Source organism: Lasiosphaeria miniovina (genome assembly GCF_030549165.1).
Source record: "Lasiosphaeria miniovina strain SMH2392-1A chromosome Unknown B0T26scaffold_8, whole genome shotgun sequence".
In the NCBI taxonomy this organism is placed as follows: Eukaryota; Fungi; Ascomycota; class Sordariomycetes; order Sordariales; family Lasiosphaeriaceae; genus Lasiosphaeria; species Lasiosphaeria miniovina.
The window spans coordinates 1,900,777-1,922,463 of NW_026848227.1; the positions used below are offsets into that span (position 1 = coordinate 1,900,777).

Here is a 21,687-nt window from a genome sequence, read left to right on the forward strand (position 1 = left end):
TTGCGTTTCGCAAAGTCGGGATTCCAGCGCTCCTTTTCGTGAATCGGCGCCTGCTGGCCAAACGCTGAGAAGGTAATCTGACTGCCTAGGTCCTCGATGCGGTTGCCCTAGGTCTTCTCGGGCTCGAAGCTGGTCTTCTCTAGCGAGAGCTCGAATGCCTGTAGGATCTTCTCTTTGTCGGCGCTGCCGAACAGGTCGGCACATACGCTGCCACTCCCATTCTGAAATGTGTAGAGCTTAGTGCTGGTAGTAGGTAGTAGCTATAGTTTTGACTGGTTTGCATGTGCTAGTAGTCGGCTCGCCACCTGCTTCTCGAATTGCAGCTAGTCACCACCCGAGATGACGGCAATACGAGCGACATCCAGCAAATCCGCCAATGCTGCTCCCATCGTGTCTTGGAGCGGCTGCTTGCCCGCAGCAAGGGTTCCATCAAGGTCGAACGCGACGAGGGAAATCATTTTGTTGTTTCGGCTAGTTGTGTTGTGATACCAAGGCTATAGCGGTGATGAGCCCAGAAGTTGATCTTAAAAAAACGGGAGCTGGGCTCAAGAAAAGTTGTTGGGCTCGCTTTCCTGCCTAAGCCGAGATTCACCGCCCGCAATGGGCCTATACGCTAGCTAGTCTATATACAGAGTCGAGTTCTTATCGGATAGGGGAGGCAGGGATGGCACCCGAATTTCACAAGCGCCGTCGCAGCGGCACCGAGGAGTCGCGGTCTGCATTACCTCGGTCACAACAGATCCCCCGGGTTGGTCCAAGTCTAACATTTGGCCCGGCGGGATTTGCCAGACAAGGATCCAGCAAACACGAACGAGCACAAGACAGGGCAGCGGGTGGTTTGGGACGCCAATGCAAGGGGAAGGGCGACTCAGCTGCGGTGCGCTTGAGCCTCATAAGACTATTGGCCATGACAACATGTGTGCGCCACTCGAAACCCATCCGCAAAGGACGGCGCAGGGCCTGGGCCAATCCTAGCGGTGACTCCGGGTGTATGTACGTACTGCTGGATCTACACTAGAGGAATAATGGCAACCAGAGATGTCGACATTGCCAACACCCGACACAGCCAACAACACAACCGTCTCGATTCCGATCCTTCCTGTGCCTAAGCTTTCGCTCCCATTTCGCAGACTGTGACCATCACCATTGGATACGTGACGACCAAGTGTTTACTCACGAACGCTTGGGCGTGCAGCTGGCGGCAAACTTTATTCTGGCCGGCGCTACTGACTGCCACGCGGCCAGGGGCGCTCATCGGCCAAGTTGCGGTACGAACATGTAGAGTTCCAGCTGTTCCGGGTTCCTGAACTTCCGCTTTCGTACCCCAGGTGCCGGCTCGTCGTCGTCCTGCGTCAAATCGATGGGTGTGCCCTCGCATTAGGGCGTGCTGCTCTCACTCGCCGACCTATCGTCGTCCCGCGTCAGGTCGATGAAGATGACATCGCGTCCAGGCGGTTTGCACCCGGATGTGGATGCGGGTTTAAGGGTGACTGGGTCGTTGATTGCGCCATTGCGTCGTGGACACGGGACCTCAGGCATTCTGGCTGTCTGCGAGGGGGCTTGGTGGGCGAGGGGCGGAAGAGAGAAGAGAGAAGAGAGAAGAGAGAAGAGAGAAGAGAGAAGAGAGAAGAGAGAAGAGAGAAGAGGAGGAAACGGGGACTCGAGGCGAAGGGGTGGGACGGCCTTTTAAGTGCACGGAGGGTCCCTTTTCCGAGCCTCCCCGTCCCCGTACCCGTCCCCTCCCTCCGCGCCTCCCCCTTCTCCTACCTCCCGTCTTTCACCACCCCTCCACCCCTGCCTCCCCCCCCCGGCGCCGCGAGGCGGTCCTCCGAGGAGCAGCCGATGAGCTCTCCTTAGGAGAGCATCACTAGCGACGCGGCGTTAGTAGCGACAGCCGACCTAGGCTAGGCTGTAGTGTAGCTAGTGTGTCCCTGGAGCTCGCCGAGCGACAATCCAGGTGTCATAGGTGATCTAGGCTCGGATAGATGTTGCGGAGCTCCGTAGCCCGAGCGAAACTGAGCCGAGAATCGGATGTTTCTTGCTGTGGGTAGAGCTATCAGACCGATTAGCCAACCCGAAGAACATTCCTCGGGCTAGGTGTAGGCTTTCCCCCCCTTCGTGTGAGAACAATCTTCGGTGTGGGTTTCGGGGTCTCAGGGGGGTTCGCCGCCGTCCTCGTCCATATGGTGATCTTGGGCCGCAGGTCCCATTCATGGACAGCTTTGGCGTGGTTCTTAAACCGCATTTCATCCTCCAACACGATGCCCTTGGACTTGCATTCTGGGATGGGACATGGCACGGCCTCGATCCTGCGCCTCAGGAGATGCCGTTCTGCAGCAGCTGAGGTCTGTGTAGAACCGCACGGGGACTCGCACATCATCGAAAAAACGCTGCCGCGCAAGCTGAGGCCTCTCTTGAGCTCCCAGCGCGTGGACCTACCATCGCGTCGAAGCCGTGGTGCGCGTCCAGATACAGGAACCCGTCTCCCGAGAGTCGACTCCGAGGGGCGGCTCGAGTGCATCTTCTGCGGGAGACGTTTCAGTCAAAGGGGACGATGTGGGAACTATTCGGCTCGATTTTCCAGGCGTAATCGACCCAGGCGTTGATGGCGTCAGCCTTCCTGCGCACGATCTCGCCGGGAGGCCGAATACCCCGCTCGAAGGCGACGTTTTCTCGCTGAGCGGGCCGGCGGGGAATCCGTCAACGGCCAAGCTCGAGCCCGACGTCGGATGGCTCTGAGACAGGCGCTTCGATAAGACTAAAGGGGCACCTCCCCTCCCCCTCGGCCTTCGCTCTAGCCGTCCATCTCTCTCCCTCTTCCACCTCTCCCCCTGTCCAACTCTCCCCCTTCTAGCTTCGAAAACAAATTCGGACATGCCTAAGCAGAGAGCTCCCACGAAATCCCGCGCCCCGCGCCATCAACCATACAGGGGCATTAGTCGCCTCGACTCGGTTAAGCACGATCCTGCCGACAATACCACTCGCGTCTCGATCAGCAGAGGTCAACTGGGCGAGCTAGATATGCTGAAGGAAGAGCTTCGCACCAAGAAAACTATTGTCCTTGTTAGTGGAACTGGCATCTCCACCATCCCTCCGTCGCCATGGTTGCTCTAACCCGCACGCCGTCGACGACTTGGAGATAACGAACGCCTTCAAGAACGTTCTACGGAAACAGGTGGACGCCGTCATCATTGTGGGAACGAGACTTGAGATTCGTCCGCTGAAGGAATTTGCGGAGAAACTCTTGAAATCGGTCCAGTCACGCAGTTCCGAAGGCACCACTGTGTGAGTGAGTACGGAGGAGCCCAAACTTGGGGGTGAGTTCGACTCTTGTATCAAGTATAAGGTCATCGGAGACTGTGACGCTTTCGCTTCTTTCAGCAGATAGCTGATACCACGAGGGTCGGCCGAGTAGACCGAATTGATGTGAACCTCGGGAGATAACCTTGCATCGAGAATGATGACGAGCCCATTCGAGGAGCCGGGTACGCCCACCGCCTACCAGTATACGCTTGGAGAAGACTGACTACTCCGAGAAAGCAACCACGGTGCATCGCGTGCTCGTGTCGTGGTACTGGAACGGAGACACGCACGCCGTCAAGTTGAGGCCAGAGTTCAGCTGGCGGGTCTCAGTGTATGTTTGCACGTATGTTCGTCAGCAAACGGTAGGGTTCGTGGATGAGAACGCAACGCAACGCAACCGGCTTTGCTCAAGCCTGCCCCCGAAGCTTCCCTGATTGGGCTTAATACGCCCTCATGGGTGCATTTCAACTCCATGTGCTTTATTTGGAAGTTCTAGCAACGGTGCGGCTCATAACGTCACTGCCAACTGCGACTTCCCAGCCCAAAATGCCGAGGCAGATGGTCGAACCTCGGGGGGGAGCCACATGATGTCTCGACCGCCAAGTGTGACCCAGGAACCGTCCGACCTCAGGCCGGCCCCGACCTGTACTGGATCCTGGTGTTGCTGAGATATCACCGACCGATGAGATGTTGCGTCGGCATCAAGACTGGTGTCCCGTATTGCTGATGATAAGCTAACTTCAATGCATCCGATATTTGTGTGGAGAAGACCATTCGCAGAGTCGAACGCCATGCTAGAGGACCAAGTGCCAACATTAAGTGTCTGCATGTAGCAACCAGAAGTCACTTCCCAGAGAGAAACGGTATTGTCGTACGATGCCGAGGCTACCTGAGTGCCGTCCGGCGAGAACGCAACGGAATAGATCCACTCGTCGCAGGTCTCGAGCCCTGGACGCAGCGGCCAGAAGCCGCTTCCTAGAGCCGGACGGTCTCGTCGTCGGATGCTGAGGCGGCCTGAGTGCCGTCGGGCCTCGAGTTCTTAGCCCCTTCGACTTCTGGGGATCGAAGCCAGATTTGTCAGCTCCTTCGTTACCTAGCCGACGCGGTACGCTTCATCTGGCTCCCTGAGTTCCGCCTCGTTCAATTGAAGCAAACGTCCCAATGTGGGCATCTCTAGCTCGCCAATTGCGTCTAAGAATTAGTTTCGACGGCCAGGTGTCTCTTGCCTTGCCCTCCCTGATAAATGGCATTAGTGTATCGACCCAAGGAAAGAGGGCTGGTCGTGAGTGCCTACCGGTCGTCTGGTCTTTCGTCTTGCGGAGGCGAGAACGTCGCCCCTTGTTCCTCAATGCGGCCGTACGGGCATTGACGGGAAGTAAGTCTCTTCCAACCTCCAGCTGCCTTGGCCTTCTCGGTTATGTAGGGCTTACGGCCAGATAATGTCCATAAGTACGGCTCGTATCGCGTGGGATTGTTCTCCTGAGTCCGGATTCCGGGTGAGAGAGGGATCTGGGCGACGGGAGAGTTCCGTTCCGGTCGCCTTGATGTATCACCAGCGACGTCGGCGGTAAAGGGGAGATCATCGGTGCGTAGAGGCAGTCGGGGCGGAGAACGGGATGGGGACCGTCTAGCGGCTTCCTCTACAACGCCAGGCGGCCACTCCGTGCCTCTGGTGAGTGGGTTGCCGTTGGACTGAGGAGTCGTCGCCATAACGGGGGGTACGAGATGAGTGGGGACGGGCTGATGGGAAAAAGAAGGGAAGACGAAGGGGAACTAGAGGGTATGGGAGCGCCGCGGCCTTGTATATGCTGGGGTGAGCTCCGTCCCAAGCCATCCAGTCCCTTAGATGCCACCTCACGTCGCCTGGCTGGAACGTACGCACGGGGTCGTGGAAAGGTGGGCAGTCAGGTGAGCGTGGTCAGGCTACGTCTTGGGCGGGTCTAAAGGGGCTGACATGGGCTCTAGAATTCCCGAGGCCTGCCTCTAGAGAACCAGGTATCCCCATGAGCTTCTCCTCTCCACCGCCATCCCTGATGATCATAAAAGCCGGAAGCCGCCCAGGACAAGCCTTCCCTGAGGCCCACTCGCATCTCAGCCCGCAGCTCCTCGGCCTCTCGGTCAAGGTAGACGCTTGGTCATCATCCTCATACTTCCCAACTCGCCACTGGAATGGCACGGCTCCATTCCCCGGGCGGCATGAATACCCATGTAGGATCCGTAAAATGTCTTGCTCGAGGAGTGAGTCCCATGAATCAACGGCCTGGCTGTCCCCCGGCGCCGGAGGGGTCATGCCAAACCTGCGTCATTTTGCTCAGGCCAACGGCGTATCACTGAACATCAGCAAGCTCCTGCACACTGGTAGGGCGGGTCGACGAGGACGATCAGGAATCTAGGCCAGCTCTGTTGCTCAACATTCGGCCAAACCCTCTCCAACACGGTAGCGTCTATATCCCTAATATATACATCGAATACTGTCGCCGAACGTGCTCAATGAAATTTTCAAAGTTCCTAAGACCCCCCTGGCAGATGTTATACGCGTACGGATATCTAATCAGCGGCTCATTGGGACCTTTGTCGCACTTGTGGCCAGTGGGACTGTCGGTGTCGGCGACGCGGTGGCGGAAGGGGCAGGTTAGTAGTGTGCCTGTCGGAGGGTCGGTTGTAGAGGTGCCTTGAGGCTTGGAGGTTGCTGGTATAGATCTGTCCTCGGTCTGCTGAGAATTGCCGGCACGGGCGGCATAGACGGGTGTTCCTGAGTGCTTGAAGGCGTAAAAGTGCTATCCGGCTTGCTAGGCATCCTTGGCCCTGCTGCTGTAGCGACCTTAGAATTGGGAACTGCTGTCTGCTGTAGTTTAGCGCGGCAGGACTCGCGACAGGACTCGCGACAAACAGCCTTGGAGGGCGGGAGTCTTGCTAGACCTTGTTGTAGCGCCATTAAGGTTTTGCCGTCGAGAGGGTTCTCGTTGTTGGCATAGCTGAGCTAACTCTTGTACAAGTTGCATGCGGAGCGCAAAGAACCTGTCTCGGCTGGTGATATCGGCGACTTCCGAGAAAAGCTTGGCGATCCGCGCTCGTGTTGGGAACTTGTATTGGATGGTAGGCGGTGCGAGGTACTCGGAAGGTTTGATGCTGTTCAACTGTCGAACGATTTTTTGACCGTCTTTCGAGGCGTGGAACTCCTGGATGGCATAGGTTAGGCAGGAATCGTAGGGTGTCTTCCTCAAGGTGTCGGCTTGTCGAGCAAACCGGCCGTGCCGTGTAAGAAGCGCTGCGCCTCGGCCTTCTTTCGGTGCCGACCTCAGTGTCCATCCTCTCCTTTTCAGCTTTCGGGCGACCCGCTGCTTTCTGCGTCGCAGCTTCCCAATCTCCTTTTTGTTGTTGATCTCTGCCATCTGTTCATCGGTAGGGCGCGTTGGGGTATCGCCGCGGCGCATAAGCTGACCCATGAAGTGGATCAAATCCCTTTGCGGCTCGCTCCGGAACACGATCTCCTGGAAGTCAGCCTCGATAAAGTCGTTCATGTAGAACTTGTAGTACGTGGAAGAGTCCCCAGGCAAGCGTAATTATGCTCCTCTGGGGTGGGGGCCTCTGCGAAAGGTTAGCCGCTCTACCATAATGTGGCTGCGGAGTGAGGCGACATACTGTTAAGTTTCTTTCCGGAACCGCGACGGAAGTCATAAATCTTCTCGTACCCCTAGGCCTGGCCGAGCTTGATCAGAAGCTTCCGCCCCTTGGTGTACGAGAAAGGGCGGTCGAGAGATATGGTCACATTCTTTCCCCGACCCTGGATGTCTCCGAATATCGGCCTGTCGCGCCATTTTTTCTTCCAAGGAAGAATCAGGCGAGGTTGACCCAGGTTGTAAATATCGTCTGGGCTCTGGAAGTCGCTCTCGAATGCTCCTTCGGCAAAGGCAAGACTCTCCATATACAGGATAGGATCGCGTAAGAGGGTGTCTTCTTCGTGAAAGCCGAACTTCTTGGGCCTTGACCTGCCCGCGATCCGCTTGGTCCTCCGCAGCGTCACGACCATGCCGATGCGTGCTCGTTGACTTCCAGGAGCAGGCGGGAACACGTGAAACTCCACGTTCCTGTATGTAGCACAGGTTCTCGATAAGAGTGCCCGGCCGCGTCGCGGTGGCGCCGGCAAGGATAAGAGCAGATGCTATCCCACATTGAGGCGCTCGTGAGCCAAGACTTCCTGGTCGACCACCCAATGGTGGTGCAAATCTGATCCAAGTCTCCGACGTAGAGGCCGCTCTCGTTCTTGATCGAGCTGTCAAGGACGAATTCTGCCACGAGAACAATAGGTATCCACTGCGGAACTTCATTAGACACTCTCGGTCAAACGTAACAGGGGGAGCAATTACATTGCCAACGTCAAACAGGACTTTGCCGTCGACCTACGTTGCGCACTTGTCGGCGTAAAGCATGCAGAGCACCTTCCAGTACGTGACAATGGACAACTCCTTCTTGATTCTCGAGTACTTGCATCTCCAGTGGAGGTATGACTTGGACGTAGGGGCGTGACAGGTCTTGAGGAACTCGTCCGGATCGACCGGTTCGGCCACCGAATCGTATTCACGACGCGCCGCAGTCAGAAAACCGCAGAATCTCTCGCCGTTAGCCTTCGTGGCGTGGTTGGGGGAGGTCGCCCATTCACTCAACCCACTTCCTCTCCGACACTGATCATCCTTTTGGCACTGTCGCCGCGGTGGGCTAGTACCGGCCCCTCCTCCTCGTACTGCTCGATCCGCTAGAGATAGGAGGCGCCAATATCCGCCGCCTTCTCGCCGGCCGAAGAGCCATTGCGGGAATCTCCGTCGTCAGAGTCGTCGTCAGAAGCATCAGGATCGTCGGAGGAATCGTCGGAGGAATCGTCGTCCTGGTCAAGGCTCGTCTCCGAGCCCGCGACCGAAGTAGCATCGGAGAGGTCATCCTCGGACTGTGGAAGGGACTTGCACAACGTCGTAGAGGAGCCTAATAGAGAGGCCTGGCGTGGCGGTTCATGATCAGGGTGTTCTGCAACAGAGACCCCAGGTAGCAGGTTGCGACGCTACTGAAATCGCCTAGGCTTTCGATTCACAACAGGCATATTCTTTTGGGAGGGGGGTGGAACGACGGAAAGGAGCAGCGATCGCGACGAGAGCGAAGGAAACTTTCGAAGAAGACATCTGGAGGGGATGGTTGATATTGTTGTTGCAGCACCCCTGCCGCAGCGGAGAGCGACCCACGCGGAATCACAAGACTATGGTGCGCAACCGTGAATCCGGGTGCCCTTTTGGAGTTCCTGGGCGGAGGTACTCGGTGGCCCGAGCTCTGGGTACTTCTGGAGGGCGGTTAAGGGTGTCGAAAAGAGCGGGTCGCGGCTAGCCAGAATTGGCGGCTTCAGAGTGTAATGACTTTTGGCCCATGAGAGGTAAATCGGGGTAGTGTGGTAATTGTGCCACCTGGATGTACAGAAATCAAGCACGTATTGTCACCACGCGCTAGCAGGCACGAGAGAATAACAAAGCATCATAGGAGAGGGAATGCAATGATAATTCGTGATCCTCTTAATCGTTTTCCTCGTTCCCTTCGTCCTCTTCCTCCTCGTTAATATTTTCCCCGACCTCTATGGCCTCCTGCCTCCTGCGCGCAGCCCGCTCCTTCTTCTCAAGCAACTTCTGTAACAACATATTGGCAGGACTGCCTGCAGCAGGGTTGTCAGTCAGGGCAGCTGAAGACTCCCGAGAAAATGGGCAATCACCACATTTAGAAGTATCAACGTTGGCGACGGCGGCGAGGTGTAATTGCTGTGCAATTGCGTCGCCAGCGCTTGCAGCGGCGCGGCCAGCGAATGTGGTAATTTTGGCTGTAAAATGTGGTATTTTCCTGGGCGATGAACTGTAACGCTTAGACGCCTATACCTACAGTGCATACAGACGATTTAACAGTGCTCCAAGACTCTCCCAAATATTGATCAAGGTGCGTATTACATGCCACAGTCTCTTAATCTATAAAACTTAATAATTATATATTTTAGGTGCGATATAGGTACGTTAACTTAAACATAGAAGGAAGTCTGTTTCGTCTATTTTGTGCCTAGACTGTAACCCGTAGAAAAGGCACATTTGCTAACCACGTCTTGGCCTAATACCGAAGTCGAAAGCCTTCCTCATCCCTACAAACGCCCTTGGAGAGACTTTCCAGGCCAATGCGGCATACCCGAACCCTTGCCGTTGCTATCCAAGTACGAAGAGCTAAAATCAGTCAGGTAAGCTCCAAAAACCAGTCAAAGCAAAAGTCGTGAGATTTTGTGAGCATACTGGAAGCGGTGCTTCCTCCCTTCGTTTACTCCACGTGTTTGGAACGTATGCCGGCACCGACTGTCCGAAATTTGGCAGTACACAATGCACTTAAAAGCCCCAAAATTACAATTTATAGTTTCTCATTCAGTCACGTGACACTATGATAGACAAGATTCGATTTTTGCGAAGGCCGCCACATCGTCAGACTGACGTCCTTTTCTTTGAGCCAGGAGCGATCCTATTGACGAGATATCTCGCTGACAGGCAAATTTCAAAGTGAGAAATCGATATTAAAAGCGCACCCATTTCCCCCACCGAAGCCTGTGTCTTTTTTTGGAACCACGATTCAAGAAAGCCAACTGGCTTAATGGCTCAAACAAAAATCGCAAAGCAACCAGCCGCCTCATGATATAGTCACATCTCTTTGTCGACTACTCCACGGACATGCCCAAACCTCTCGTAAAACATAAGTCAATGGCCTGGAGCGACCTGACGCCGTAACACATAGACTGAATAGACAAGAGGAAAATTGTGGTAGATGGATAGGTAAAGAAATTATGATAGGCTGTGCGTCGATCGCCCGGAGTGGCTGCACCTCGACAACTCGGGTCTTCGATTGGTGGGTAGGGCAAATATCGCCATCCTTGAGGGTTGAGAAGTATGACGGCCACCGGATAGAAGAGCCGAAAATCGTCAACATCGTAAAGAAATACGTAACGGATTGCTGGGTGTTCATGACATAAACTAAAGTAAAAAAGGCGGTTGTAGCGATCAGTGACAAAAGGAAACATTCGAGCCATTACAATGATGGCAGTACATGGATTGTTGTCAAAATATGCCCAGTAAGGCTAGGAGATACAGGGCTATCATGCCCGGGATCGCACAGTACCGGCTGGAGTTTGTGTAACTGAAGTGCCCGAGTGGCTGTGGGTATGAATGTGTCCTCTTGCGTGGCGACTGCTCTTAGAGCCGCCCGTCAAAGTGCCAACATCGTGTTTTCCTAATGAAGAGGTTAGCCGCCATTGTCACCATGGACCATCCTTTACCAACAGAACCGCTCACCTTCACAGCACGCTCGAACATTCTCCAGCCTATCGGCTTCACGGTCTTGTCTTTCAATCATCTGCCTCAGGTCTTCGGCGCTGTCCTGAACTTCGCTTGCCTCATAAATGTTATGGGCGGAATCACGGCCCGAGACACTTCTGCTTCTCAGGCTGCCAAAGGTTCCAGAAAGAACTTTGCTGTCTTTCCAGTAACCACTGATCCTACTGAAGGTGCCATAGGGTGGACGGCCCTGAACAGGCTTCTTGTGGGTAGGTGTGAGGGTAGGAAGCTCCATAGACATGTCGATAGCTGGAGAATCGTTGCGGACAGTTCGCGAATTGTACGATGACAGCGACGCCGCCGCCCGGTTACCCTCTACAGGCCGTCTCCCAAACGATGGGTTGAACTCCTCGACATCTTCCCTGGTGATATGCCCGGCCATCTCTTCCGCGTCGGTCTGTCCTTCGTTGTGTGTCCGAAGGAGAAGATAGGAGAGAGCGTTGAACCAAGTCTCGTGCCGCTGTCCCGTCGTGCAAGTGAACTTGATCGTTCGACCGGGCGAGATGATTACTAGACTCTTACGGTGCAAGCCAGGCGGCATAGGGTTGTCGTCCGTAACGACACGCACTGCCTCAATCGGGACACTTTTGGCCCGTAATTCTCCGCGGCCGGCGACCGAAGGATCGCGATCGCTCCAATACAGCGTCCGTGTGTACGGGTGGACCCAAAAGTACCTTCGGTGTCTGTTCCCGGAAAGCTCGCCACGGCCCGCTTTCCGGGTGTATTTCCATAGGTACTCGCCGATCATGGTCTGGGTAATAGCCTGTATCATGCGTGGATCGGTGTTTGGCCCAAAGCCCTGCGCGTCGAACCCGCCCGCATTTTGCATGTTGAAACGTGAGTCGATCTCAGAAGCAAATGACGAAACTGAAGATTTCCTGCTGAGATGAGTAGACCTGGAGGGCGAATGCACTTCGCCGGCACCATAGACTGAGCCGCTCCTAGCGACAAGTCGCGGTGTTGGGGTCCCCCGACCAGAGTTTATGACAGAGTTGACCGAGATAGGAGACATCGGCCGACGGGAGCCGTTAGGAGTCCGTGGCCGCAGAGCCGCGTTATGATTTCGGAGAGCTGAGGCCGAGAAGAGTGGCGGTCCCATGCTTCCAATCGCACCCTGGCCGCCGCCTGAAGAACCAGTTCTGGCTGCCTCGATGACCTCCTTGTGGTTCGCTGGCAGGGGCGGGACATCTTTAATGGAGGAAGCCCGGCCGCTTGCAGAGCTGCCAGGTCGTCGAAGTACACTCTCGGGCATGTCCAGGGCAAGCTCTGCAGCCTTGCCCTTCGATCTGACTGGGCTGTCAATGCTAGCCTGGCGTGGCCGATGGACTCGGACCGTGGATGGGGTGCCCATGCTACCAAAGGAGTTAGACCTCTCAAGACCAGGAACCACGAACGCTTTGTTCTTTGCATTCAGGATCTGATCAATGGCTTCGGATGTCAGTGACGTCTGAGCACTCTGATCAGATGTTGGCTGCAGGTGCTTCCGGACAGAAGCAGGCTCATCGTCTGCTGACAACGCCGTGGCGTCCCATCCCTGCATGATATTTGGTGGAGATTGTGATCGTTCATATTCATCCCTAGCACCGGCTTCGACATCACGGGGGATGATAAACGCGTTCCGCTTAGGACTGCGGGGTTCAACGGGCTCGCTGTGCAGGGCCCCAATCGCAGAGAAACTGAGAGTCGGGGGGGAGACAACAGCCTCGTAGGGCAAAATAGGTTCAATATCCTGGCACTGAACGCCTGAGAGAGACAGTACAGGAGGAGGACTGGCGGGAATTTCTTGAGGCTCAACATCATGGGTGTAGATTAAGGATAGAGATAGCATGAGTGGCGTCTCCGCTTCTTGAATGGGCTGGACATGTTGTGACTCGATAGTGGAAAGAGACAGCGCAACCGGTTGTGTCTCGGGTTCGCGGAGAGGTTCCAGTTCCTCCGCGTTAATTGGAGAAAATGATAGGCGGGTCGGAGAGGCCCTTGGCTCGCTCAATGGCTCAATATGCTCTGACTTGACGGGGGAGAAAGAGAAGCCAACCGAGGCAGGCGTTTCTACAATGGCCTGAGATCGGCTTTCGACCAAGGGCGAGCTGACTTGAAGTTCGATAGGCTCGACATCTTGAGCATGAATGGTTGAAAGCGACAGGGCAATTGGCGAGGGAGGAGACTCCTGTTCAGCAATCGGCTCAACATATTGCGAGAGAATCGCAGGTATGCTCAGGCTGGGCGGTTCAGGCAGTGTTGGTTCTGGCTCAGCTTGAGGCTCGATATTCTCAGACACTAAAGATGAGATGCTGAATGCAGGTGTCTCGGGAGGCACCTCGGGCTCTATTATCGGCTCAGTTTGCTCGGAGAGAATGGAAGATACCGACAACGATGGTGGGGTGGAAGGAGTCTCCGGAATAGCCTCGGGCTCGATCGCTTCGATTTGGATGTAAGACAGGCTCAAGTGCTGGGGAGGGCGAAGGATAGGGGTTGGATAAAGTCCGCGTTTAGGGGGCGACGTAGGCGGTGACGGGAATTGCGCCAACTTAGACTCCATGTCCGTGTCATGCTGAACACTGGCATCGCTATAGGAGATTTGTGAGAGAGGTCGCGACAATTCCCCGTCTTTCAGTTCGTCTCCGAGCCAGTGGGTCGAGGAAAATGATCCAGTAGGCCCAATAACAGAATCCATAGACATCGGGCGTTCGCCGAATATCACACTTTGACGGGATGTTACTGAATCGTCGATCTCCTCCGGCGCATGGGTAGTCTCGCTATCTCCGGCTGGCGATTCGAACAAAGAGGGCAGAGGCTTGACCTCCACAGGCTCGGTCATTGTGCCGCTGTCGATCATGATCACCTTTGGTAGGGCTGGAACCTCTGGAGGCGGCGAGGCGCGTCCTCGAGCGAAACTGCCTGGAGTGACAGATCGGATGCTTCTCCTGCTGGGAGTGGCGCCACCCACATACGAATCCTCGTCACTGCCTTCGAATTCACCCAATTCGGCAAATAAACTCTGTCCTGCCTGTTGCGGAGTGCTGGCAGCACTACTGACAGCAAAGCTCGCGGGGCTGCTCTGGAGAGTGGGCTCCTCGCTGACCTGTCTGGAACGACGATTGAGGGCGCCACGGCTCACACGCAGGCGCATCTTCTGAGTTGGCTGAGTTGTGGGGGTCCTCAAATCAGTACTCATTCCGTAATTGTCCTCATCGTTGGAAGTTGATGCAGTGCTCTCGAATGAGTACCGATTGCTAGCTTGGTTCAGGGGGAGCGCAAGGGGACGCTTGATCCGACCCGCGCCCTTCGACGGGCTAGCCTCAGTTTCCGTTGCTGCATCGTCATCCGACATATCCTCAGCACCGGTTTGGAAGTCTTCGGTTTCGGTCGCCCGCTCATGGGCAGTCTCAAAGGCAGATTCGCTAGCTTCATTTGCCGTGTCGAAGTGGTCGCTTTTGGACTCTGGAATCGGCGCAACGTGTCCAGATGAGCGAGTTGACCCAGAAGCTGAAAGAGAGCGGGGCGACTGGCCGTCACCGTGATCCTCCCATTCGGGATCGTCGAGGTAAAGCTCAGTCCTGCTCAACCTTGCAGTGCCGAGTTGGCCAAGTCTGAGAGGCTTCTTGAACTCCTTGGAATCGACCTTTCGGCTCTTCCTGTTCGCATTCGGGTCGCCCCTAGACCTCTCGAGTTCGTCCCGCGCATCCTGAAGCATGCGCCTCAGCTCCAGCTTCTCGGTCTTTTCGCGGTGAATATTGGTTCGGAGGGTCTGAATGGTCCGTTGAGCATGGCCCAGAGAAGTTTTGAGAGTTTCGGATTCAAGGACAGAGTGTCTAGGAGTCCCCTTAACTGGCGACGGCGGCGGGGAATGTTCAGGAGTACCATTGTCAGTCGCTGTTTGGAACTCGTCGTCGCTCATGCCAAAGCCAGACTCTCTCTCGGTCGTGCGTCCGCGCTGGAGTGAGAATGCTTTAGCCAGCTCCTGGTTTTGGCTTGTCAGTTCTTCAACCTTCCTCTGCATCACCAAGCGCTCGCTTTCGGCGATGGCCGCGTTGCGTCGGCTCGTCCCAAGCTCAATTTCAAGGTTCTTCGTCGCGACAGCGTGCTTCTCGTCTTGCTTCGCAAACTTGTCCTTGACTTCCTCGAGCTCCTTTTGGGTCGCATTCTTATCGGCCTGGAGAACATTCAACGACTGCTGTGTTTTCTTCAGACGTTCCGCCGCGTCGGTCTGCTCCGCCTCCAGCTCACGGATTCGAGTCTCCAGGTTCCAATTCTCCTCGTTGTAGCGGCTTTCACTCTCGTCAAAATTTTTCTTCCGCTGTTGAAAAGTTTCGGCCTCCACTTCGAGTTTGGATACTTCGTCTTTGGTCTTCCTCAAGTCTTCATCCCTCACGGCAAGAAGGCCTTGCAGATTCCGAACCTGGGAGATCAGGGACGTGCTGATTTCGGCAGCGAACTCGATGTCGTGAATTCGACTGGTCGGCTGGTTGCGAAGCTTTCGATTGGGAACGCTGAGCTTTGTCGGGGAGCCTGTTGCCAAACTCTCAAATTTCGACGGGCTCACAGAGCGCTGCGCTTGGTTGTCAGTCAAATCTCCCAAAGTTGTAAGACAGAGATTGATCTTACCCTGCCGCCTTTCCCTTCAGGGGCAAATGGAGAGCCTTGAGCAGCTTCATTGCTAGGAATCCTTTGCTTGGGAAGAAGAGCACGCGCGCTCTCCCTAGCCACATCATTGTAATCCTTTTCGATATCGACGAGCCGCCGCCGCAGATCTGAATTCAGCTCTCCCTCGGATTGCAGCTGTTCGACCTCTCGCAGACGGTCTCCTAGTTCCTTCCGCTGCTGTACCAGGGCGGTGCCGAGCTTTCCTGCTTCTTCCATTCGCCGTTCCGTGTCTCTCAGGTGGGCCTCGATGGCGCGTTTCACCTGTTCGGCAGATGTCCCAGGGCTGAGTGCAAGAAGACTGGTGTCGAAATTTGAGTGTCGTAGGTGCGTTGGACCCGACGGGCTTGTTACGAAAGGGTCAAATGCCTCGCCGGCAGCCGAGGCTGCGACGGGCTTATCGGATGCAAGTGACGTCGCCATCTTCTGAGCAGCGGTCGGACAAGGCGCCGACCCTCTCTGCTATGACAGCGCAATATACCTCCCAGCCGCAAAATTGGCGTGACCGGGAGTTTCTTTCAGGTGCACGATAAAGGGACGATCCCCCACCCAATGTCTTGAAGGCGGTGTTTCTGAGGGGATAAAAGAGTTTGGACAGCCCCTGCAAAAAAGCCAAAAAATAAAGTTCAAATACAGAACCGAGGTCTGAGGGCCGCGCAGAGAGAAAAAAGAAAAGCCGAAGGAGAAATGGAAGACGGAGCCGTGTCGATTATGGGAGGAACAAGGAAGGGCGCATGAAAGGAAGAAATGGTACGTCGGTAAGCTGCTTGGCCGAAAGTTTTGTTGTGCGTCGGTAGGTAGGGATTACGCGACGCAGGGAGGCTCTTGTTGACTTTGAATTGCTGGCTAGAATGGGGGGCATTGATTTGACGCGCCGAGGCCCTTAGCAAATCACAAGTCGAGACACCGACACTGGTCAAGGGTACTCTGACAAACGCCGACAGCGCAATCTGGAAACCCCAAATAAAAGGAAGAAACACGGTGATATTTTTTTTTTCGTGCGCCGGAATCAGAATAACTCTTTGCAAAAAAAAGAGAGGAACGAAGGTCGGACCCAGCGGCGCGCAAAAGCCAGGTCGCTGAGCTACTGTCCTGTCCTGACACCTTGTTTCGACGGACGAACTGGACTGAGAATCGAGCGCCTGCCGAAGAGGGGAAGGTTTGGCAGTCCCCTGCCAAGCCAAGGCCTGATGTTTTTTGATGCCTGAGGCAGGAGTTGCACAGATTGCGCAATGCTCTCTTCCCGGCACCCCTCCCAACTCGAATCGCGTGCGCACAATCGCCATCCCTGACTGATTCGGCTGCTAGCATGGCACTTGCTTTACAAGACGTGAAAGGCGACCGCTCACCCTCAAAGCTTTCTCTGAGAGAGGTAGCAGTTTTAGAACCCCCAATGCTATAGAATCGTCAAGCCCAATCTCTCCCCTCAAAGGCTTTTACAGCCTAGTCTTGTACATTAAGGTCTCAACTATGCTCACTCCAAGTACCGTACTAACAATCATCAAGGGATTGAGGCTTTACGCACGGGCTTTCAACCCCGCCGCTTTTGTGCCTCCCGATCAGGTCCATAGGTCGGCTTCTCGGGCCAACACAGTCTCAAAGCCAAACCCAACTGGAGGCGGCTCAGCCCGTTTCTCGCGCTAACTTTTCCACCCGTAGCAGCGCTTGCTCCTCCATTATCTTTCAAGATGAATGCAACCCGCTAGAGAACTGGGTACTCGCAGCAAGGACCACATCCCCCGCGTGTCATCCGTCCTAACGTAGCACTGAGACTACCAGATTCACCCAGGTCCAATCTACGTTGGAGAGAGACAGCCTCGGGCAGCTAGATGCCACTTCACTCATGGACAGTTATGCGCTCGCTCCTGTCTTCAAGGAAGTCCGACTCCATCTTGCTGAGGGTTGGACTGAGAAGAATCCAGTCCCTCCAAAAAAGCCTCGATGTGCGAGCCATTTAAAGGTAAGGATGTTGATACAGCTACCGATCTCTTCTCTTGGCCAGTCGCTCACACTGGATGCTTACAGGCAACGAATACCAACGACCTTGACATTCCTCCCGACGACCCCATATGGGCGATTTTCAATGACATTGTGACGCTCCTGCTCTCGAGCCGTTCCCCTTCACCCTTCCCAACGACAATATCCCCGGCGTCCTAGCCGTGCAAGCAGGCGACAGTCAACACTACGATGAGGTGCATTCTTCGAACGCTCCAGGCTCTCTCTTATCACCCCGCCCGCCGGTCCTGTCGAGTACAATGACGACTCGGACAGTTCAACACTCCCAACATGTCCAGCCACCTAGCGACCAGAGTGTCCTAACCGCGGCAGTAGGACATGCTATATCTCCATACCTGTCAATGGCATCAACTGCAACTTTCAAGAGATCGCAAGTCGCGGCACATATGCCAATCCGACAGCCACAGGAGCCTACACGACAATTAGAGGTCCACCCATCTATATTCTGAACAAGAGCTCGCAGCGTTGTATGGCGTCAAACGGGGCAGAGCCGAGATCGAGATAGCAATGGTCCGGGGCTTGCGGGGCGCACGGAGCTCGGGAACGTCAGGCATGGTCCACAGGGCTCACGGAGTTGATGAGGCCAAGCTACGGTCATCGAAGAGCTCCAGGAAGCCGAAAATGCCAACAATGGTGCCCAGGAAGTTCCAACACAGCCCGCGAGACAAACCGAGCGGTGGCGTGGCAAAACCGACATGGCATCACTCTCAGGCAGCCATCCAGGCCAGATGTTCTGCAAACCGACCAAATCGGGCTGCTGTACGGTTGCACCTCCTTTTATTGTACGCGCACTCAGCTAACAACCGTCTCGATAGTTTTCCCTCTCGGCAAATACCAAGTTTGGCCAGCTAGGACGCAAAGCAGGCACGACACTGCACAGAACTCAGCCCTCACCATTTCTATATGAGATTGACGACCCAAAGAGACTACTGGAAGACCAATGCCAGGGGGCATGTATTCTAGCTTCACATTCGACGGTTCTGCACTGTGGACTTCACACCCGTGACAAAGGCCTGGAGGAAGTAATGGCCGAATTTTCCTCGCTGGGGCAATTACATAGACGCTTGGAAAGAGAGCTCATGCAATGCCCATATCATTCTGTCGTATGTGTTCTGTGTCGTATCTCTTGTCGCCCTAAAGCTCACGGCGGGAGTTGCATTGCAGATTTGCGCGCTAAATAAAACTAGCACATCCCCCTCATTGCAACCTTCCGTCGCCGCGTTCCAGAATTAGGGAGGCCCCCCAACTCTTGTGGTTGGACACACGCACCCCACCCCGCGCTTACCGAGCTGCTTTCTTCCATTGCAGCAGCCAGACAGCGCATCCTTCTATCTTCCTCGGTCTCGTCTTCCACTCGATTATTTCCAGTGCCAACCTCCCCTCACTGCTCATTGCGCGGCAGCTTTCAAGGAAAAGGCCACTCGAGGACAGCTTACAACAGATCTCTCGGGTCAAGAAGGCGAAGACCAGCGACGAACATCACGAAGTCCAGACATATCTCGCGGCCGCTGACGAGCAGAGCCAGCGTCAGGTACAGCGCGCTGCCCCGGCATCTCCGTCTCATCCCGCCTCTCCACTCCTTCTGGTTCAGTCCGACCTCGGTGCGTCGGCCAACGACCAGGGAACTACCGCGCCTGCTCCCCCCGGCACCGTTCCTCCACGCGACTTGACCGCCAAGAATCTAGGGACTTCGACAAGATGTCCTCGACTCGATCGAAAATATCTCATCGTCGCTCGCACAGCAGTAGTGATTCCTTGTCCGAGGTGTCCGGACAAACCAAGGCAACATCTGTCTCCGATGCGGCTCGGTCGGACAGATCAAGTGCCTACAACAGCGTCTTCGCTCAAACGCTCGAAGACAACGGGATATATGCGCAGGGCGATCCATTTTACTAGCTGTTCTAGAAAAGTTGCAGCAAGAACGAGAGATACGACCGTTGCTGGCACCATCTGTATACTCGGATGGAAAGGTCGAGTACCACTTTGAGCAAAATGCGAACGCCGTCTCGGAACTAGACACCGAATGCGGGTTCGTGCCGGCCATCCTCGGCCAGTGTCGTCGTCCACAGATTGGGAACATCTCGTGGAACAACACGAAGTCGATAACCGAGGACCAAACCGTTGCCCCCCAGCCCGACTTGTACTACAGATTCCGGATCCGCGACATCCACAAGTCCATCAGTGACCGCATCGGCCCACTGATCATCTCCGAAACCAAAGGTACTCCGGGAGCGCCGTACATGATCTACGAAACCGGGGGTCGCCACGAGAGCCTCGAAGTGTTGAAGTACCAAGCAACCCACAGCGCCGCAGCCACTGCTCGTGCTCAGCTCGCTCTCAAGAACTTCGGGCTAGAGGAGCCCGTTTACGACAACGAGGTCTTGGCAGACGCCTGACCTACGCTTGCTCACCCGGCGATCCCACCCGTTACGTGGTGCGCGTCAGCGCCCCCGAACCCGGCTCCTCGCAGGAGCAATACCACATGGCCCATATCAAAACATACCACATCACCGAGAGCATCGAGTAGTTTCGCAGCGGCGTCTCGGAATTCCGGCACTGCAGGGACGAAGCCTGCGCGAGAGCTCGGGCGCGCTTGGATAAGGCACATGAACGTCTACGCCTTGGACCACTCCCTTCCCTTCCCGACATTCAGCATGAGGACATTGACGACGAACCTATCGCTCCTCCTGACAGCCCTCCTCCACCCCAAATCCCTGAAGTGGATGGAGACACGGACGGCCTCAGCGACTCGGCGCGTTTGGCGGATGAGCAGCTGCAGGATGAAATCAGAGCTTATCTCCGCCGGTCGAATCCGGACGACAAGCATGACGCTAGCGTCGACGTACCAGCACCTCCTCCTGTAGAGGTGAGCCCGTCCATTCTTCTAAAGCTCCGGGCCCCCTCAAGAACGGAATCATTCTGCCCCAGTTCGTTCCGTTACCTACATGTGCGCCCAAACGCTAACAGCTGTCCTCTGAAGTTGTGTTCTTTCTTGAAGTCGGCCATGTTAGCAAGCCGCTCTCCGTTCGGCCTCCGCCCCGCGTTGATGTCTTCGGTGCCGGCGTAGTTGCCGGCTTCGATGGCTATCTCTATGAGGCTGTTACCATGGATAAATCTGGGGCGCTGGGCCCCGAATCCGGCCCATCTGTACCGCCATCCAGCTCGGCGCCATCCAGCTCGGCGTCAACCCCCGACGGTCAGACACCTGCTTACAGCCTAGCCTTTATCCTTAACTACCAGATTGATGCTACGTCTCTTAGATTGCCTCTTGTGCAACCAGGGCTTCAGGGCGTTTGTATATTGGGACTTGCCGCGAAGATTACGGAAAGGTGTATTTTAGTTCCAAGAGGTGGATACACTTGTTTCTAGACAAATGGGATTCACATCTGGATGGTTGTCTGTCCGTGTTTGTTAGTTTGCCGTACTTAGAATCACACTCATTTCTCCATATGCAAATGCCCTGCTTTCACTGGACAAAAGAGGACAATATAACAGCATGCAGCCTGAGCAGTCAGGAATAAGAAGCTTATGTTTGGGTGCTAAAACAAGATGGACCCTAAACAACACACATACACACACACACATCGGCCTCCGTCCTACTGCAGGCCCCATGAGTGCAGGCCCGCGAACAAGCATTAGATACGTTCTCCGCTCTTCTCACGCAGAGCATTAGCTTTGCACTTGTTCGCAGCGAGAGCGCGCAGGAAAGGCGAAGCAAAATGACGATGAAGAGCACGACATCTCCGATACGTGCTACGTAGCAGGAGAGAGGTCTTCCTCGCAAACACAGGCTTCTTGGGGCGTTGCCTGTCTAGTCTCCACTGTTTTGTTTCCCACTGCTGTAGATCAGGTGAATTGTCTGTGATCTAGTTCATTCTATCATCCGAAGACAGTTGTTCCCAACATCCGATTATTTTGCTCACCGTATCCCTGTTGCGTGCGTGCGTGCGTTGCTGGTTTAAAGCTCTCGATATCGACCGACCCGGAAGTCTTCAGGGGCTAGTGGTTCGATGTGAATACTTGGCAGTCATGAACTTCCTGATTGGGAAACGGTGGGTGGCTCTCTTGTGTGTGACATCCGAACGGCCGAACTTGGGTTCTTTCTTCGTGGCGGCGGACCTTGCGCGAACTGGGCAGCCGGGCGGTCTAGGCCATGTTCAAGCCCGGCTGGAAGATCGGGCGAGACTAGCATGCGATGGATCCGCCCCGGTCACCAACGCCACCGTCACCCACCCCCCGTTCAGCATATATGGCCGTTGACATGGTGCGTGGGTATCAGAGCCGTGACGAAGGAGACGTGAATCGAGCGAGTGGGGAAAGAAAGTCAGATAGTAAC

The 21,687-nt window shown here is 55.2% G+C and overlaps 7 protein-coding genes across 7 annotated transcripts; 1 reads left to right on the forward strand and 6 right to left on the reverse strand.

The window, feature by feature from the left end:
- Positions 1 to 107: 107 nt before the first annotated feature.
- On the reverse strand, positions 108 to 1,539 carry B0T26DRAFT_756980 (uncharacterized protein; the record flags this gene model as incomplete). The annotated part of the gene is made up of 2 exons (XM_060446189.1): positions 108 to 243; positions 1,406 to 1,539. The coding sequence occupies 2 exons, from the start codon at positions 1,537 to 1,539 to the stop codon at positions 108 to 110; spliced, it is 270 nt and encodes an 89-aa protein (XP_060290280.1).
- Positions 1,540 to 3,811: 2,272 nt separating this feature from the next.
- B0T26DRAFT_658926 (uncharacterized protein) lies at positions 3,812 to 4,249 on the reverse strand (the record flags this gene model as incomplete). Its single annotated transcript, XM_060438914.1, has 2 exons — positions 3,812 to 3,951; positions 4,075 to 4,249. Coding segments are annotated over 2 exons (315 nt in total), but the record flags the coding sequence as incomplete, so codon positions are not given.
- A 24-nt stretch (positions 4,250 to 4,273) lies between these two features.
- Positions 4,274 to 5,159, reverse strand: B0T26DRAFT_497805 (uncharacterized protein). Its single transcript, XM_060435360.1, has 2 exons — positions 4,598 to 5,159; positions 4,274 to 4,539 (listed from the first exon to the last, which is right to left on the reverse strand). Exons 1-2 carry the CDS (start codon positions 5,011 to 5,013, stop codon positions 4,416 to 4,418), a joined length of 540 nt encoding a protein of 179 aa, XP_060290282.1. The 5' UTR covers positions 5,014 to 5,159; the 3' UTR covers positions 4,274 to 4,415.
- A 1,227-nt stretch (positions 5,160 to 6,386) lies between these two features.
- On the reverse strand, positions 6,387 to 6,848 carry B0T26DRAFT_600285 (uncharacterized protein; the record flags this gene model as incomplete). The annotated part of the gene is made up of 1 exon (XM_060435718.1): positions 6,387 to 6,848. A coding segment is annotated over one exon (462 nt), but the record flags the coding sequence as incomplete, so codon positions are not given.
- Positions 6,849 to 6,997: 149 nt separating this feature from the next.
- On the reverse strand, positions 6,998 to 7,993 carry B0T26DRAFT_756982 (uncharacterized protein; the record flags this gene model as incomplete). The annotated part of the gene is made up of 4 exons (XM_060446190.1): positions 6,998 to 7,391; positions 7,475 to 7,639; positions 7,708 to 7,916; positions 7,973 to 7,993. 4 exons carry the CDS (start codon positions 7,991 to 7,993, stop codon positions 6,998 to 7,000), a joined length of 789 nt encoding a protein of 262 aa, XP_060290284.1.
- Positions 7,994 to 10,456: 2,463 nt separating this feature from the next.
- On the reverse strand, positions 10,457 to 15,758 carry B0T26DRAFT_681101 (uncharacterized protein; the record flags this gene model as incomplete). The annotated part of the gene is made up of 3 exons (XM_060440609.1): positions 10,457 to 10,590; positions 10,653 to 15,243; positions 15,300 to 15,758. The coding sequence occupies 3 exons, from the start codon at positions 15,756 to 15,758 to the stop codon at positions 10,457 to 10,459; spliced, it is 5,184 nt and encodes a 1,727-aa protein (XP_060290285.1).
- Positions 15,759 to 17,858: 2,100 nt separating this feature from the next.
- Positions 17,859 to 19,729, forward strand: B0T26DRAFT_806983 (uncharacterized protein; the record flags this gene model as incomplete). The annotated part of the gene is made up of 3 exons (XM_060447218.1): positions 17,859 to 18,133; positions 18,660 to 18,952; positions 19,257 to 19,729. Coding segments are annotated over 3 exons (1,041 nt in total), but the record flags the coding sequence as incomplete, so codon positions are not given.
- Positions 19,730 to 21,687: the final 1,958 nt, after the last annotated feature.